The sequence below is a fragment of the Xyrauchen texanus genome, chromosome 10, assembly GCF_025860055.1.
Source record: "Xyrauchen texanus isolate HMW12.3.18 chromosome 10, RBS_HiC_50CHRs, whole genome shotgun sequence".
In the NCBI taxonomy this organism is placed as follows: Eukaryota; Metazoa; Chordata; class Actinopteri; order Cypriniformes; family Catostomidae; genus Xyrauchen; species Xyrauchen texanus.
This window is the reverse complement of record NC_068285.1, coordinates 38,896,251-38,914,614: the sequence shown is the minus strand read 5'-3', so window position 1 is coordinate 38,914,614 and position 18,364 is coordinate 38,896,251. Positions and strand designations below refer to the sequence as shown.

The following is an 18,364-nucleotide window of genomic DNA, read 5'->3' as shown; positions in this document are numbered from 1 at the left end:
CTGGAATCATTTCAGGAAGCGTTAAGCTGGCAGTCCGAGCTGAACTACCTGTGAAGGGTGTATCGCTCATTCTGGGGAACGATTTGGCTGGTAAAAAGTCTTCTGTCTACCTGAGGTAATAGATGTTCCTAATGTGAACGAGGAAGATGTGTTGAAGGATGAATTTCCTGATGTGTTTGGTACGTGTGTGGTGACACGAGCTCAAGCTTGTAAATTTAAGGAAATGGTAGATCTTTCTAATTCCTTTATGTGTGCTGATGATTTTGTCCAGTCAGAGAAGGAAGCTGAGGCAGTTGAGATAGATGTGTGTGCACTTCCTAATGTGGATTTATCCTTTGGTAAGCCACAGTTAATTGAAGCACAACGTGTTGATCAAACTTTGAGTCACTGTATTGCAGTTATTGTTGACCCATCTGTGCTGTCAGAGCATTTTGTGGCGTACTACCTTGAAGATGGTGTACTGATGCGTAAGTGGACTCCAAGGCACGCAGATAATGACTGGAGCACTGTCTTTCAAGTTGTTGTCCCGAAACCTTACAGGGAGCAGGTAATGAGTGTTGCGCACGATCATGAACTTTCTGGTCATGTTGGTATTCGGAAAACTTACGATTATTTATTGAAGCATTTCTTTTGGCCTTCGATGAAGTCAGATGTAGTCAAATTTTGTAAATCCTGCCACGCTTGTCAAATGGCGGGCAAACCAAATCAAGTGATTCCCCCAGCCCCACTAAAGCCAATACCAGTGCTGGGTGAACCATTTGAGCGAATTTTGATTGACTGTGTTGGTCCATTGCCCAGAACGAAGTCTGGAAACGCTTATCTTTTAACGCTAATGTGTGCGTCGACCAGGTTTCCTGAGGCAATACCGCTACGTTCCCTCAAAGCTCCTACGATTGTCAAGGCAATTGTTAAGTTCTGCACTACATTTGGAATGCCAAAATACATTCAGTCTGATCAAGGCTCCAATTTTATGTCCAGAGTGTTCACGAAGGTAATGAGACAGTTAAATATCAAACATCAGGTATCAAGTGCGTACCACCCTCAGTCACAAGGTGCTATAGAACGCTTTCATCAAACATTAAAATCAATGCTTCGAACCTTCTGTGTTGACCATGAAAAAGAATGGGATGAGGAGATCCCACTCTTGTTATTTGCAGTTCGAAATACTACCCAAGCGTCACTCGGGTACAGTCCCTCTGAGTTAATCTTTGGACACACTGTTCGTGGTCCATTGAAAATTTTGCAAGAGCAAATTCTTTCTTCTAGACATCCATCTCAAACTGCCAGTGTCCTAGATTATGTCAGGGCATTCCGTGAGCGACTACACACTGTGAGGGAGTTGGCAAAAAGCTCACTCGGTTCAGTCCAAACCCAAATGAAAACTCGCTATGATCAAAAGGCTGTACAGCGTTCTTTTCAGACTGGAGACAAAGTTCTCATTTTACTTCCAGTGCCAGGTTCAGCACTCCAAGCTAAATTTGCTGGCCCTTATGAAATTAAGGAGAAGCTAGGAGATACTGACTATGTTGTTAATACCCCTGACCGTAAAAGGAAGTCACGAGTTTGTCACGTTAATATGCTTAAGGCATACGTGTCGCGTTCGATTCTAAGGAGGTTAACATACCTGTTGCTACCGTTGTACCAGTTACTGTGCCCTTGTCTGAATATTCACCTGAAAGTGATGATTTGAGAATGAATAGTGCCTCGTTCTTGTCTGCTCGTTTACCAAATTCTGAAACTTTGGCAAACTTATCAAAAAATTGTCACACTTATCTTTATCTGCCCAGGCTGATATTACCAAACTTATTGGTAGGTATCCGACCTTGTTTAATGATTTTCCCTCAACTACCCATGTAATAAAACACGATATAGATGTTGGTCTGCACGTCCCTGTGAAACAGAATGCTTACCGTGTCAACCCAGTTAAAAAGAACTAATGAAGCAAGAAACTCAGTACTTGCTAGAACATAATTTAGCAGTTCCTAGTGCCAGTCCATGGTGTTCACCATGTCTACTGATCCCTAAGTCAGATGGTAGCTCAAGGTTTTGTACCGACTATAGGAGAGTTAATGCTTTAACCAAAGCTGATTCCTTCCCGCTGCCTCGCATGGAAGATTGCATTGATCGTGTAGGTAACGCTAAATTTATGACTAAACTGGATCTGCTTAAAGGGTATTGGCAGGTGCCACTAACAGAGCGAGCATCTGAAATCTCTGCTTTTGCCACCCCTGATGTGTTTCTACAGTACCGAGTAATGCCTTTTGGCCTTCGCAATGCTGGAGCAACCTTTCAGCGTTTAATGTCCATAGTGTTGTCTGACGTGTCTAATTGTGAAGCTTATCTTGATGATGTTGTGTGCTACTCAGATACGTGGGAAGACCATCGCAGAACCTTGGATGATGTCTTCAAACATCTGAGAGATGCTAATCTCACAGTGAACTTGTCAAAATCGCGAATTTGGTTGTGCCACTGTTACGTACCTAGGAAAGGAGGTTGGTAATGGTCAGGTTTGTCCACGTAACTCAAAAATACAAGCCATTCTTGATTTCCCAGTTCCTAAGACTAAGAAAGAGCTCCGTCGATTCCTTGGGATGACTGGATATTACCGCTGTTTTTGCAAGAATTTTTCTGACGTTGCTTGTCCTCTCACCGGATTGCTACGTAAGGCAGTCCCATTTAAGTGGTCTTTGGAATGTCAATTCGCTTTTGAAGCTTTGAAAACTTTGCTTTGTAGTGCCCCTGTTCTTGCTGCCCCCTGTTTTGAACGGCCTTTCTTCTTAGAAGTAGATGCTAGTGGTACCGGTGCGGGGGCCGTCCTACTTCAGACAGATGCTGCTGGTTTAAGTCATCCAATTAGTTTCTTTTCCAAAAAATTCCATAAGCATCAGCTTAACTACAGTACCATCGAAAAAGAAGCTCTTGCCTTAATTCTCGCTGTCCAACATTTTGAAGTCTACATTGGTTCGAGTGCACAGCCTGTTACTGTTTACACTGACCATAACCCTCTTATATTTCTTCAACGCATGTCAAATTCTAATCATCGTCTTATGAGATGGTCACTAATCTGCCAAAGTTACAACTTGAAGATATGTCATAAAAAGGGTATCGACAATGTCACTGCTGATTCACTCTCCCGGGTCAATCAGTAAAACAGTGTATGTTTTATTTTGTGGGTAGGGGTGTTATGAGCCTGAGTCATTTTGATGTTTACTCACTGATTCCATTCTGTCCTGTGTATTGTCTGTGTAGGTGCATGTGCTTATTTGTGTTACAGGTGGGCAGATCTGGTGATAATTTGTTGGAGGCTCCGATTGGTTCTCCTCCACACCTGATCCACATATAAGAACCGCCCCAAACACTCAACAGGAGGCCCCACTATTGTGCCATTGTTGATTGTTACCACTTTGCTATTGTTTTATTGTCTATTCTAGAGTGTATCAGAGAGTTTGCGAGTGTTTATTTGGAATTGTGCAGTGAGTGATATTAGGAGATTGTGATTTTGAACCTTTTTATCCTTGTTAACTGACCCATGCCTGTTTGACTACGATTTTGGATTCGGATTGTTCTGTTTGCTACTGGACTTGTACATTTAGGTACTGTAAATATTTTTGTCTAAATAAGGGAGGTAGGGGGTTTGACGCCATTTTATTTTGTATATCTTTTCACATTGTTTTGGGATAGGGAGGTAGGTAAGTTTAAATTGTATTTTGTTTTCTTTTGTTTTAGGAATTGTAGAGGTTTAACAAAAGATTGTTTTGTTTGTTATTTTGGCCTTGTCTGCCCCTGACGCTAAAAACCCTTTTGGAAATAAACGCATGTTATTTTTGATATCTCTCTGGTAGTTTGACTTATTCCTTTTCCTGTTACGGCCGACCCCTAGTGGTCGTAACAGAAATTGGGGGCTCGTCCGGGATTTCAACCCGGGACCTCTCGCACCCGAAGCAAGAATCATACCCCTAGACCCCTCCTGATGTGTTTGGTACGATGTATCTTTGGATACAGTGATTGAGTCTACTTTTGAACCATTTATTTGTGATGGAGTTGTATCATTGAGCGAAGATGAGTCTGAAACGAAGCGTATCCGCATCCTAAGGGATACCGGCGCTGCACAATCATTTATTTTAGAAAGTGTGTTATCATTCTCTAAACAATCAAGTTGTGATTCCGATGTGCTAGTGCAAGGCATTGATCTTGCAGTAGTTAAAGTTCCTTTGCACAATGTGTTCTTGCGATCTGGAATCATTTCAGGAAGCGTTAAGCTGGCAGTCCGAGCTGAACTACCTGTGAAGGGTGTATCAGCTCATTCTGGGGAACGATTTGGCTGGTAAAAAGTCTTCTGTCTACCTGAGGTAATAGATGTTCCTAATGTGAACGAGGAAGATGTGTTGAAGGATGAATTTCCTGATGTGTTTGGTACGTGTGTGGTGACACGAGCTCAAGCTTGTAAATTTAAGGAAATGGTAGATCTTTCTAATTCCTTTATGTGTGCTGATGATTTTGTCCAGTCAGAGAAGGAAGCTGAGGCAGTTGAGATAGATGTGTGTGCACTTCCTAATGTGGATTTATCCTTTGGTAAGCCACAGTTAATTGAAGCACAACGTGTTGATCAAACTTTGAGTCACTGTATTGCAGTTATTGTTGACCCATCTGTGCTGTCAGAGCATTTTGTGGCGTACTACCTTGAAGATGGTGTACTGATGCGTAAGTGGACTCCAAGGCACGCAGATAATGACTGGAGCACTGTCTTTCAAGTTGTTGTCCCGAAACCTTACAGGGAGCAGGTAATGAGTGTTGCGCACGATCATGAACTTTCTGGTCATGTTGGTATTCGGAAAACTTACGATTATTTATTGAAGCATTTCTTTTGGCCTTCGATGAAGTCAGATGTAGTCAAATTTTGTAAATCCTGCCACGCTTGTCAAATGGCGGGCAAACCAAATCAAGTGATTCCCCCAGCCCCACTAAAGCCAATACCAGTGCTGGGTGAACCATTTGAGCGAATTTTGATTGACTGTGTTGGTCCATTGCCCAGAACGAAGTCTGGAAACGCTTATCTTTTAACGCTAATGTGTGCGTCGACCAGGTTTCCTGAGGCAATACCGCTACGTTCCCTCAAAGCTCCTACGATTGCCTTGACAACTTTTATTTACAATTTAAATACTTTGTATTTAGAATACAGTTACATTCAAAAAATATTTTGATTACTGAAGAGATTACTTTGCATTTTATTGTCATTTGTTTAATTTAATATTTAGTCCTTTAAGATGGAAAACATTTATACATATAAATGATGCGATCCAAAGTGCATTTGAACAGCAGTGAAACACTTTCTTATGATGTGTTACATTCATACGAGCAGACAGAGAAGTACGCTTTAAGTAAGTTTGGAGCAGAAGAAATAGAAATAAATCTTGTGTAAATTGTTAGCTTTATGCTAAGATAAAATGTTATTTCTAGCCATTTTACATGCACATGCTACCAGACACGATCATATTTTTATCAAGAAAATTCATGTTGGAACAGAATTTATTTTATTCTAGTAAGATCTTTGATATTAGGGCAAAAATCATATTCTTGATAATAATTGTTTTCCTTAAAAATATATAAAAATCCTTAAAACAAGATCGATTTGATTTATCTCGTTTTAAGCCAACACTGCATATAATATTTCAGTTTTACAAAGAATGTATTTTTAACATGTGTATTTTGTTTTTATAGTCAAAACAAGTGAAAAAAATCTACAAGTGCTGAAGAAGTAATCCAAAGTATTTAGAATACATTACTGACATTGAGTAATATAATGAAATACATTACAAGTTACACTGTAGGCCTACAGCATATATTCTATAATCTGTAGTGGAATACGTTTAAAAAGTAACCTCCCAACCCTGCCTGTCCGACACCCCGCAGCTCTAAAAATAAGAAAAAAGGTGGAAAACGTTCGTTTTTGCAGCAGACTGCTGTTCTATGCGGAAGAACATAGTTACTGTATTGTATATGTCACCGATGTTATGTTGTCATGTCAACGGTAAAATGAGATATTCGGTAACTATGCACAGAAAAGGTTAGCAAGCTATTATTTTACACTAACATCATGTTAACATCTATATTGTCAACATCTTGTGTCTATACATTTGAAACGGTGAGTGTTTTAATGTTTATGGATTGACCTCATTCACCAAACATTGTAAATCCCTCACATTAATACAGATTTCTGCTTTTTTATTTTTATTAAGAAAAGGAGATGTCAAAATTAATTGTTGTGTTAATCAACATTATGCCATCCATCTCACACACACACACACACACACACACACACGTTGTGTTTCCATGTTTTATGGGGACTTTCCATAGACATAATGGTTTTTATACTGTACAAACTTTATATTCTATCCCCTAAACCTAACCCTACCCCTAAACCTAACCCTCACAGAAAACATTCTGCATTTTTACATTTTCAAAAAACATAAATTAGTATGATTTATAAGCTGTTTTCTTCATGGGGACCGACAAAATGTCCCCACAAGGTCAAACATTTCAGGTTTTACTATCCTTATGGGGACATTTGATACCCACAAAGTGATAAATACACGCTCACACAAACACACACACACACACTATAGGCCTGATTTGTTGTCAAGACAGCAAAATAATTTATTGCCATTGATGAGTGTGAACAGACAGTCAGCTTAACATATTCAACTAATTTACAAATTCATCTCCACATAAAGAAAATGAAGCCTATCTTACATTAAGATGCTTTTATAACCCCCAATTACCATTACTGTAGTGAGAATGTTTTTTTCATTATTATTATTTCAGCTGTAAATTGTTTATGAGTCATTGACAAATAAGTCCGAGGTGATACAAGGTTTATAGAAATGTAATTTGTGTTGATTAGATGTTGATGTAATAATAAAAAAACAAGTATTTAAAAAAAGGCTTTAAAAGGTTGAGTCAGTGTTGTTGTGTCAGGCTTGATGGGCTGCTGAAAATAAAGAGGAATTTGAATAGCACCACAGACACACAGCATTTTCAGTTTTCGAGAAGATAAACGTACAATTGGCGTACTTCTAGTTGTCTCTGCATATTAAGCTGGGGTATGAGAAAGTAGTTATTTTTGTATAATGTGTTTTGAATGATTTAAAGGGTTAGTTCTCCTCAAAATTCAGAAAATGATGTCATCATTCACTGACCCTGCTATCCCAGATGTGTATGGCTTTCTTTCTTCAGCAGAACACAGAGTTTTAGAAGAATATTTCAGCTCTGTAGGTCCATACAATGTAGGTCCATTGAAGTGAATGGTCAATAAAACTTTGAAGCTCCAAAAAACACATAAGGGCAGCCATAAGACTCCAGTGGTTTAATCCATGTCTTCAGAAGCAATATGATGTGTTGGTGAGAAAAGGATTCCTATTCAAGTCCTTTTTGCTATAACTCTGCACCTTTGACTAGTAGGTCGCGATATGCATGAAAAAAGTGAATCAGCAAAAAACAAAAGAAGAATGTGGAAGTAAAGTGAAAGTGGAGATTGAGCCTATAGTAAAAAAGGACTTAAACATTGGTATGTGTCCCACCCCCACCTATCAAATCACTTCTGAAGACATGGATTAAACAACTGGAGTCATATGGGTTATTTTATGCTGTCTTTATGTGCTTTTAGGTGCTTAAAAGGTCTGGTCACCATTAACTTGCATGGTGATGGCATAAAGATGAGTAAATGAGGAGAGAATCTTAGCTTACCTATTATGAAAATGATGTCATGATGAAAAACAATTACAGATCAATAAAATACGTTTCATTTTTTTATGCAAATTTGATTTTTAATAACTTTGTTTTGATTTAAGAACAGTTAACAGCTGTTTATCCCGCAATCAAACACTTTAATATGGCATGTATTGTCTTTCCAAATATAGTTTTGAACTATAGTGTTTTAAAGATTAGATAGTAATATTATATTTGCCTCTGAGCACATGTATGGGGGGGGGGGTCACATGGCCTTTCTAATGTTTGCAGCACACACAATGCGTTTGATTAAAACCTTTAGCCTCTCAGCTACATCAGTTTTTCACACAGTCAATCGTCAGATATTATCCAGATAGCACGTCCCAATGAGGAGTGTCATGGAATGCAGGAAATGATTGGATAGGAACAGTGAAAGATGCTGAAACAGATCAGATTGGGGACGTACATTTCAAATTACCTGAGTTTAAACACCAAGTCATACACCTGAAGCGAGGCCATAGGCTGACACTGTGCAACAAATTGAAAAAAAAAAAAACTTTTGTCATTTCCATTTTTCTATATTTCTGCAATATACTGAGAAGGTAGGAAACCTGGATAGTGTAAACGTAAACCTGTGGAGTATAGCTAATTTTTCATAATGTACATAACACAGCAATGCATGGTTTTAACTTCAAACAAGCTTTTTTTATATATAGATTTTTTTTTTGTATATAGATATATTGATAGAGAGAGCTTATTAATACTGTGAATGTTGAAAGAGAACACAACACATAATTTAAATGATAAACATACCATCAGTTTCAAATGCATGCCCCTGATGCTGTCAAGACCTTCATTAAAGCTTTAATCTTTTTTTCCCTTATAAATCAATGGTGTATTAAACTATGCGCTGTGTGATTATAATGCTCATACAAAAGCCATTTTGCTTAAATTTTAAGCACACAGGAAAACAAAGCTGCGTTGAAAAACAGCTGTTCAGTTGCTCGGGTTGAATCAAGGATCAAATGAATAATGTAAAGGCAAACGCATCCACATCTGTATACATGACACAAAAAAAAAGCACAATGGAAATATCTGGAATGTAAATTAACTTATTAAAAGGAATATGTAATAAATAACATTTCGGTGATTGGACTCTTATCCTGCCATACAAAGGCAAAACTTAATAAGTACACATTTAGTCAAAAATGAGTTGCGACTGAAATCAGGTCTCAAGACTATGATCTGTACTGAGACGGGGTTGACTCAACTATGCTCAGATTCAGAGCAAATGTGTTCAAATTGCAGAAACTACAAAACCACAATACCTTCTGTGGAGCCATTTTCTCCAGTTTCATCAATAGCAATAGCGTAGTTACTGCATTTTGTCTTTGTAGGGCAGTATAGCTCACTCATATCTTTATATTATTTAAGATAACAGTGAAGCCATTTTAACTTTAGATTTGCATATTCTAAGGTCCATGGAGCCTTTTCCCATAATGCACAGTTCCATTCAGCTTTCCAGACGTTGTTCCTGTCAAAACATAAAAGAGTGGCATTGCCACATATTCTACCGTTCGGCTGCAATTACCAGCACTTCAAAACTCTTGCTCTGAACACATTGGTGATATTTATTTGGGCCACAGCTGTTATGCCATGCAGACAGTAAAGATTCAGCACAAAGGTGGGGTCCATCAGAGAAATAGAAGGAAATTTGGGTGCGTAACGGTCCTCTACACAGCCTGGGACAGGCGGGGTTGCGACAGAGACCAGCTCTGTGCAAGTTTAGCTGACTTCAAAGTTCTGCGGCTGCGAGGGCGATTCTGACGCCGCCTCCTGCTGTTGGGAGGGAGAAATGGCAAGTGATTCCGGGGGGTCATCTGTGCTGGTGCTGGTGGAGACCTGAGTGGGCATGTGATAGTGAGGGGCAAGGGGGCATGATGAGCTGGCACCGGCCTGGGGGTCCTGGGACGCCTCGTCCTCCTGCTGTGAGCTGGAGTGCTGGAGCAGGGAGCCAGGGAGCCTGACCGGACAGAACGCTGAGCCAGTGGAGATGAAGTTCACTTTGTTTTTATCAGGGCAGGAGAACAGGGGGACGGTAGCAGACTGTCTGGACCTGAGAAAGAGGGGGGGAAAACTAATTAGAGAAGAAAATGACTCAAGTCCTAGTCTTAGAATTTTCAACCAGGGGACTATGGCACAAGGGTTGTGGAGGTCCGTGGACAAATGCAACCGCAATTCTGGGTTCTTCAGAGCTGCAGCTTTCAGTGTTGGGTATGAGCAGTGCAGTTTTAATAATCATTGAAGCATTATATTATGTAACTACATAAGTTAAATTTGTCAAGATTAACTTTGATGTTGACTTGACAAATACTTTTCTGAAAGTTTTCTGATTGACAGACTTATTTAAAGGCCACACACACTGCAGTTAAATACATTTTTCAGTTCACCTCTTAGTGTTTAATCCTGTTCTGTACACACACGTTCAGTAATTTATGGGAGTGACAACCGCATTCTACAACCAAATGAACTCTCGAAAAGTTCAGGTAATTGCTTTTCATAAATTCCAAGTAGTGTGTAAGGAACCAAACTGAACTAGTTGTTTATCTACAGCTCGTGTGAGATGTGTCCGTCTTCTCCTGGTGTAAATCACATTTTCAGAAGTATGTGTCTTTATTATATTCCATTCTCTCTCTCCACTGTAGTTTCTCTCATCAGCACAGTCTTGAGATAACTCTATCCATCCATCTATCTATCCATCTATCTATCTTTATTTTCTAGCTAACCATCTGTCCATCAATATATCTTTCTTTTCTATCTATCTATCCATCCATCCATATTTATTTTCTATCTATCTATCTATCTATCTATCTATCTATCTATCTATCTATCTATCTATCTGTATATGTTTATTTTCTAGCTATCCATCCGTCCGTCCGTCTATCTAACCATCTGTCCGTCAAAATATCTTTCTTTTCTATCTATCTATCTATCTATCTATCTATCTATCTATCTATCTATCTATCTATCTATATTTATTTTCTATCAATCAATAAATCCATCCATCCATCCGTATATGTTTATTTTCTAGCTGTCTATCCATCAGTCCATCAATATATCTTTCTTTTCTATCTATCTATCTGTATATGTTTATTTTCTAGCTATCTATCTGTCTGTCCATCCGTCTGTCTGTCTGTCTATCTATCTATCTGTCTGTATATGTTTATTTTCTAGCTATCTGACCATCTGTCCGTCAATATATCTTTCTTTTCTATCTATCTATCCATCCATCAATCATCTGTATATGTTTATTTTCTAGCTATCTATCCATCCGTCTGTCAATATATCTTTCTTTTCTATCAATCAATCTATCTTTTCTATTCATCCATCCATCCATCTATTCATTCATCCATCAGTCCATCCATCAGTATGTTTATTTTCTAGCTATCTATCTATCTGTCCGTCTATATATCTTTCTTTTCTATCTATCTATCTATCTATCAATCTATCTTTATATATATATATATATATATATATATATATATATATATATATATATATATATATATATATATCCCCATCTATCCAGTTACCTATCTAGTTATTATTATTATTATTATTATTATTTTGTGCATATGAACCTACTATAGTAGTTATAGATGTTTAATAATGCTTTTTTTATATCAGGGAACCTGGTTCTGTTAAAAACTCCTCCTCTAGACAAAGGAATGTTCAAAATGACTGCATAACATTACACAACATGTAATGTGCAATATGCAACTCTAAACATTTGAAACAGTGCAATGTAACATCGGTTGGATGCTTACAACAGCAAAAGGCGTCCAGTTACAATCTTGGAAATAATATGTTAATTTGGAATTTTTCAATCCAATTTTGTTTAAAAATGGCCCAACGTTTGGCAGTCCAATCAAATAAAGATTCAGAAAGGAGATCACAATTATTATTGCTTTCAGATTATTTGTCATTCTCAAAAAGGAAGATTAATTTGAGGACATTGCTTTGTGGGATACAGTATTTCACTCCGTGTGCTCTAGGGAATTTTGCTAGAAGCAAAGTTATCCACAGAAAAAAGCTCAACTTACGTCATTTCCTCAAACACTTTAATCTTCTCACAGCCCTCTGGAGGCTCTCGTTTAAACATGTAGCTGTTGTTGGGCTTTGGAGATGAGGCGAACTTGGGCAGAGGAGAACTGCTGCCGCTATCTGCAGTCAGAACATAGAAATTACTCTACACAGAGCAGAGAATTGGTGACCATCAATTTTTCATATTATAACATTTAATCCACTGTTAAAATTATGTTCTGGTGGTTTTGGTACAAAGAAGCCTACAAATTGCTCCTTGACCAACTTCAATATGATCATTTTGTGACTATCAACTGTCTTAACCTTTACATTGCCCTCTTTTTAGTCTCTCTGTAAAGATTGCACCACCAAAATAAATAAATAATAATAACAAAATGCACCGTAGGAGTCATTCTCTGTCGCAGGGACACTCATCCCTCAAGCTTAATGCAGCTAAATTATACTGTGATGGCTCGTGACTTATTAAATCATAATATATGTGTCACTGTTCATTTCTTATTGTGAAGAAAGTTGACAATACGCAGCTTTATTAATAAGAGAGAGTTTGTTTTATTTAAAGATGGATTGAAGTCTTCGCCCCATTATACACAGCAACAAAATACATTTATTTATTTATTTTTATTGTTTTCCAATATAAATATGTAAAACTCCTTTAAAACAATGTACATTTACTTTAGCAGCTATACTGCAGAAGAAATAACTGTTATTGGAGAATGTTGAATAAGATATTTTTTATTTAAATATTTTTAAATATCTAAAAATCCTTTAAAAAATATGCATTGACCTGAGAAGCAGCACATGAGATATTTAGATTTGCCTTTAGAGAATAGAGCTTGAATATATTTTGTCTTCACGACACTCTCAGAAGTTTAACCAAGTGAAAAATACACTTATGTTTAAGATACATCCTCTCAAAGCAAGTCTAAATATCTTATATGTTGATTCTCAATTAAATGTATTTTATTTTAAGGATTTTTAGACCATTTTAAACAGAAAACAAGACAAAAACACTCGATAGAAATAGGTTTTTTGCAGTGAATTTCTTTACTGAATTAAACTTAATAAAAAGTAATTTTCCCTTTAATTCAGTGAAGGTCATTTAGAGGTATTTTTAAAAGATGATTTTGTCCTCTTTATTGTTAGTAAGCACATTTAATACAACCTTTTAAGTCGGGCACAGGCTGAATAATCGGTTAAGAGCTAATGATTAATCATTGCAATAATCACCAAATAACCAATTCTAATCATCGTTAGATTAAACAATTATAAAAATTATTGTTAGTTGCAGCCCCAATGTGAGAGTAGTCTGTAGGTCTGACCTTTGTCTCTGTCATCAAGCATCTCGTCATTGGAGTAAGGGCTGCCATCGTGTGAGCGGGGTGGGCATGCGGGTGAGGGACAGGGTGACAGACTGGAGCAGCTACTGGAGCGTCCAAGCACTGAGGGCGTCTGAGTGTCAATTCCACGACTACTGCCGCTGCGCTGCTGGGGACGAAACGGAGCCCTGCGTCCATCAGGAACCTCCAGCGCCTGAGAGCCAGTCACAGAGAGAGAGAGAGACTCAGAAAATTATGCTACGTGAACATTCTAGCACGCAACAATAGAATCAGTAGGGGGCTGTTCATACAGGACAAACCTTTTGTCTTTACCCATTGTGATGCATCTCACTGCTTTGTCAGAATGTCATGCCATGAGCAGAGTACTTATAAGATGCTGTCAAATGAAAAGATCAACTTTTCATTCACTGGGCTTTATCTAGCTTTTTTTTTCGTCTTTCTTTTTAATGCACGTGTAAATAGCCCCTTATACTTGTTAAACATTGTAAGGTTGGGAATTAAATACAGGTTGTATTTCAGAACTGGTTCAAAATAAAATAAAATAAATAATATCGGAATGATCTTAAAGACCTCTAGTAAATGGTTTTCAAACGCATATTCATACGTCGATGATGTGGACAGAACACCACGCTACAATACTGTACTCTGAAAGCGTTTCCAGCTACCACTCATTCTCATGAGCTGGTTCTTTTGAATCTACATTGCAAAACATACAGTGCTACCTCTCAAAGAAGTTCCTGTTCCCGGTTCCTGTTAGTGAATGAAAAAATTACTGAACCGCAAGTCATTCCTTTCGACAAAATGAACCATTACTGTAATTAGACATTTCAGAACTTGTGTAATAATTGGTATTTTATAAATATATATAAAATACCAATTATTACACAAAAGTATATATACAGTACTGATATATAAATATATATATATATATATATATATACACACACAATGTCTCTACAAGTATACCTGAGTGCAGCTTGCTGAACGGCCAGGCCCTGCAGTCTAATCCGCTCACACACTAAGTCTCCCGGACAGATTACATTTTGACAGTGGTTCAGATGAAAGTGAGCATTTTCATGCGATACAAAGAGGTACAGCAGCTTGCCTGTATCTCTCGCAGGCCTGGTTCGCCGCTTGAGGGTGAAGTCTTCATGAAATGTACAAATACAAATGTGCCAGGATAGGTTCCTGGCAGGTAGCAGATGCCCTACCCCACCCCCATCCTAATCAGAGCCTTTAAGGCTGAGTGGCCTGCCAGGAACAACTCGGGACAACTTTCTCCTATCGCGAGAACTTTCAGGAAGTAAAAAAAAAGAAAGCAGATACTGCATTAATTGCAGTATAGGTGTGTGTGTGTGTGTGTGTGTGTGTGTATATATATATAAAAACGTAAACATCTTTTGTAAGAATATTTCTGTTAAAATATAAAATCATCTCTTCAATTGGTAAAAGGCTGCCGATTCCAATTAGAATTTACCGCAAAAGTCCTAAAAGAACAGAACAATTAAGGAACCGGAAACGTTAAATCACAAAACTTCGTACTATTTCCATCCCTTATCACAAACAATTTCAGTCCAATGTGTCCCAACTTTTGACCGATAGTGTATGCAATACAATATTTCAATGCAGAGAGATGCACTACTGACATCTTGATGTGCATTTTTTTCATGACTAAAATTTGGAATTTAACTCTGTACTGCAAAAATAATTTTCTTAAGAATATTTACAGTCAGGTCCAAAAATATTGGGACATCGGCACAATTCTAATCTTTTTGGCTCTATACACCACCACAATGGCTTTGAAATGAAAAGAGCAAGATGAAACCCAGCGTCTGGTGATGTCTATGCGTTCCAGACTTCAGGCTGTAATTGACTGCAAAGGATTTGCAACCAAGTATTAAAAAGTGAAAGTTTGATTTATGATTGTTAATCTGTCCCATTACAGATTTCGGTCCCTTAAAAAGTGGGAGGCACATATACAAACTGTTGTAATTCCTACACCGTTCACCTGATTTGGATGTAAATACCCTCAAATTAAAGCTGAAAGTCTGCAGTTAAAGCACATCTTGTTCGTTTCATTTCAAATCCATTGTGGTGTATAGAGCCAAAAAGATTAGAATTGTGTCGATGTCCCAATATTTATGGACCTGACTGTATGTCTTCTATTAAAATCTATTAACATCCTCAAAACAAGAAAAAATTACTCAAAGCAAAAGGGCATTAGATATCAAGTCTTGATTTCAGAGAAATATAACACAATTTGGCGGGGTTCAGATAAAACAAGAAAAAACAATTTGCCAGTGGGCTGTGTTTTTTGAACTCCATTGGCAAATTTTACATAAACGTAACTAAAACATTAACATTATTAAATGTTGTTAGATTTCTCTAAAAGCAAGACTTAATACTGTATCTTCTGTCATTTTGTTTCTCAAGTTTAAGTATTTTGTTTAGATATTTTTACAATTTTTTCTCCTCAGTGTGTGTGTACCTTCAGCTCCTCTTTTTCTCCATTGTCTTTGATGAAGACTTTCTCCAGCTCGTGGTTGATGCCCTCCATGCTGCTGGGCACTCTGGAGATGGAAGGCTTTGGCACTGTGATGTTAGACAGTGGCATCTGTGCTGACTTCGACATGGACTGCAGGAGGAGACAATTCAAGTTCACATCTGACTAAACATATAGCACGTTCTAGATGTTACTATAGAACACAATGATATTAATTATCTGTGTGCGGACCGGAGCTTGGCTGGCTGTGCTGATGCTAGTGGCAGTAATGATGGTGATGGTGCTGCTGGTACAGCACTGGAGGGGTGACAGACAATCTTTACTGTCCTTACACTGTCGGCCTGCGCCCTGCTTACTGCGCTGCAGCTGCAACCTGAGCTTAGCGATCTGAAAGTGATAGAAAATGTTATATATGTGTCAGAACAGAGACAACAAATAAGTATTTTTGGCAATGCAGCCAAATTCAACCAACTGAACAGCCATCAATGCCATATAATTTGCCTAATGCACTTCACATGGCTGCTTGTATCTACAGAAACGTCCTTTAGCAAGTAGCTTGAATTAGATGCATCTCTTGTAATGCATTTACAGCAGAAATGACCACAAGGGGTCACTACAAAACAGTTAATTTCTGAAGTCCATCATAACGTATGAAAAAAATGTAATAAAAGCCATATACAGTATATTTCAGCACGTATTAAGTTTGGTTGACTATAGTAGAAAATACAGCAGAGAATCCCCTTTATAGACTTTAATTGATCTACTACAAAAACCTCTTAGCTTCAACAACTACAGCTGGAGGTGTTCCTCAGGGTTCACCAAGTGGGCCGCTCTACCCTCTAAAACTTACTTGATCAAAAACTGTTTACTTGCAGTGTTTACTGACTGTATATATGAGAACAATCAAACAAGTCTAACCTTGTGTGTTTGTGCTGATCACACAATTGGTTAATGGTTCTTTCTTGCCATGGGCGTTTGTCTTCATAAATCATTATAAATATAAAACTACAGCCAGCACCACACCTCAACAGAAGGCAGTTTCAAGCCACCTCTGTTTGTTAAAGATTAGAGGAAGCAAATTTGTTGCAAATGACTTGCTGCATCTTGTCTTCTGTACTGAACATTGAGGAACATGTTTTTCCACATTCCAGCAGCAAACAAGAAACAAATTCTGTGCTTGAGAATTACAGTGAGAGAAAGATGTTTCCTGGTGCCAACACTAGATAAAGATAAGCTCAGCTGTAACTAAGGGAAATCCTGAATATGCTCTTGTGTAAAGCCCTCGTAAGTAAGTCAATATACATTAACTAAATCCACTTAAGGGGAGTAAAGAGTTACAAGCCACTAAGTGGAAGCACTTGACGTGAACCGGGATAAAAATTTTGAAACCGAGGACATGAACTTCCTATATGTGTGGAAGGAAAAGTGGCTTAAACATGCGCCTTTCTTGGAAAAGACTATGGTCATGGAGACTAGGGCTGCCAAGCACCACAAATAAAAAGAATTATGTTTTTTTTTTTACAATGAATATACTTGTACACTGCTGTGTGAGAAATGGAGTAAATTTTATGTTGTAGTTCACTGAAAATCTTCCCCTATGGTCTAGATTTATAATCACATTCATGTACAATTAAATATGGTCAAGGTCAAATGAGGTCTGAAGAGCGCATTGTGAATTGGGCATTCCAAATTGGGGAGAAAAAAAAAAAAAGAACGAAAATAAGAGGTGCCAGCCAAAACTGATTTTTGTTGTAAATCAATATTATGCCACAAATGCTGTCGACTGAGCTTAACCTGTATTGAACCTGTAATATTCTTTTAATATGCCATATTTGAATGTACATAAGCATGAATAAGATTAAAGAGGTATGGTGGGAACTTACATTGAAATTTAAATGACTAAATGTATACCATTATTCACTGAATGCAAAAGAACAGTGTGAAGAAAATGCTTTATATTTGAAGAAATGACCATTTTTAAAAACAGCTCATTTGTATTCCATAGAAGATAGAAAAGCTGCAACTCAAATTGCATTCTTCTGCACTATTTTCCTTTTGTAGTTTGAGTAGTGTGTTCTCACTGGAAAATGCAATGAAACGTAGAGTAGTACAACGAGTACCTGAATGATGTACTTCTTCAGCCAAAAACAGAGTTTGCAATGTTAGACACTTCATGTCTCAACGCTTGTTCTAAATAGCTGTAGTGGCGAGGTTACCTGATCGTGATACTGGTTTAACAAAACACTTGAAATGAATGGTGAATGTGGCAACTGGCGAAACTTCTGTGAAGACAACACCTTACAATTGTGAGTTGAATACCTGACCATAACCCCACGCTGTGTGAATATGTACATTATTTGAGATGAAAGTGCTAAACTGAATTTGGCTAACGTGCTAAAGTTAGCGGCAATGCATCGAGTGCATTTGAAATGTCAGCTGTTAAAAATAAAATCACGTTAGTGTTCCATTTCAGACTGTCCTTCACTTTGAAAATACATACACTTCATGAGTACTACAGCGGTGTTAGGGAATAACTAAAAGTAGTGACGATACTAACTTAACATTTTCGATAGTATGACAACAGGTTTTAAAAATCTAATTTAAGACTTAAGACTTTTATCAAGCCCTGAACAAATAAAATTAGTACCGTATTTCCATACCAAAACAAACCCACACAATCTCAACATAAATGATG

General features: G+C 37.7%; 1 protein-coding gene across 1 annotated transcript in view; it reads right to left on the bottom strand.

The window, feature by feature from the left end:
* Window positions 1–6,637: 6,637 nt before the first annotated feature.
* Window positions 6,638–18,364, bottom strand: part of LOC127650695 (glucocorticoid-induced transcript 1 protein-like) — a 44,528-nt gene continuing 32,801 nt past the window's right edge. Inside the window, exons 4-8 of the mRNA XM_052136290.1 lie at window positions 15,901–16,056; window positions 15,655–15,801; window positions 13,149–13,359; window positions 11,829–11,949; window positions 6,638–9,841 (exon numbers count right to left, since the gene is read on the bottom strand). Of these exons, the coding sequence (XP_051992250.1) occupies window positions 9,511–9,841; window positions 11,829–11,949; window positions 13,149–13,359; window positions 15,655–15,801; window positions 15,901–16,056 (966 nt within the window). The 3' untranslated portion in view covers window positions 6,638–9,510. The remainder of the gene's footprint in view (window positions 9,842–11,828; window positions 11,950–13,148; window positions 13,360–15,654; window positions 15,802–15,900; window positions 16,057–18,364) is intronic.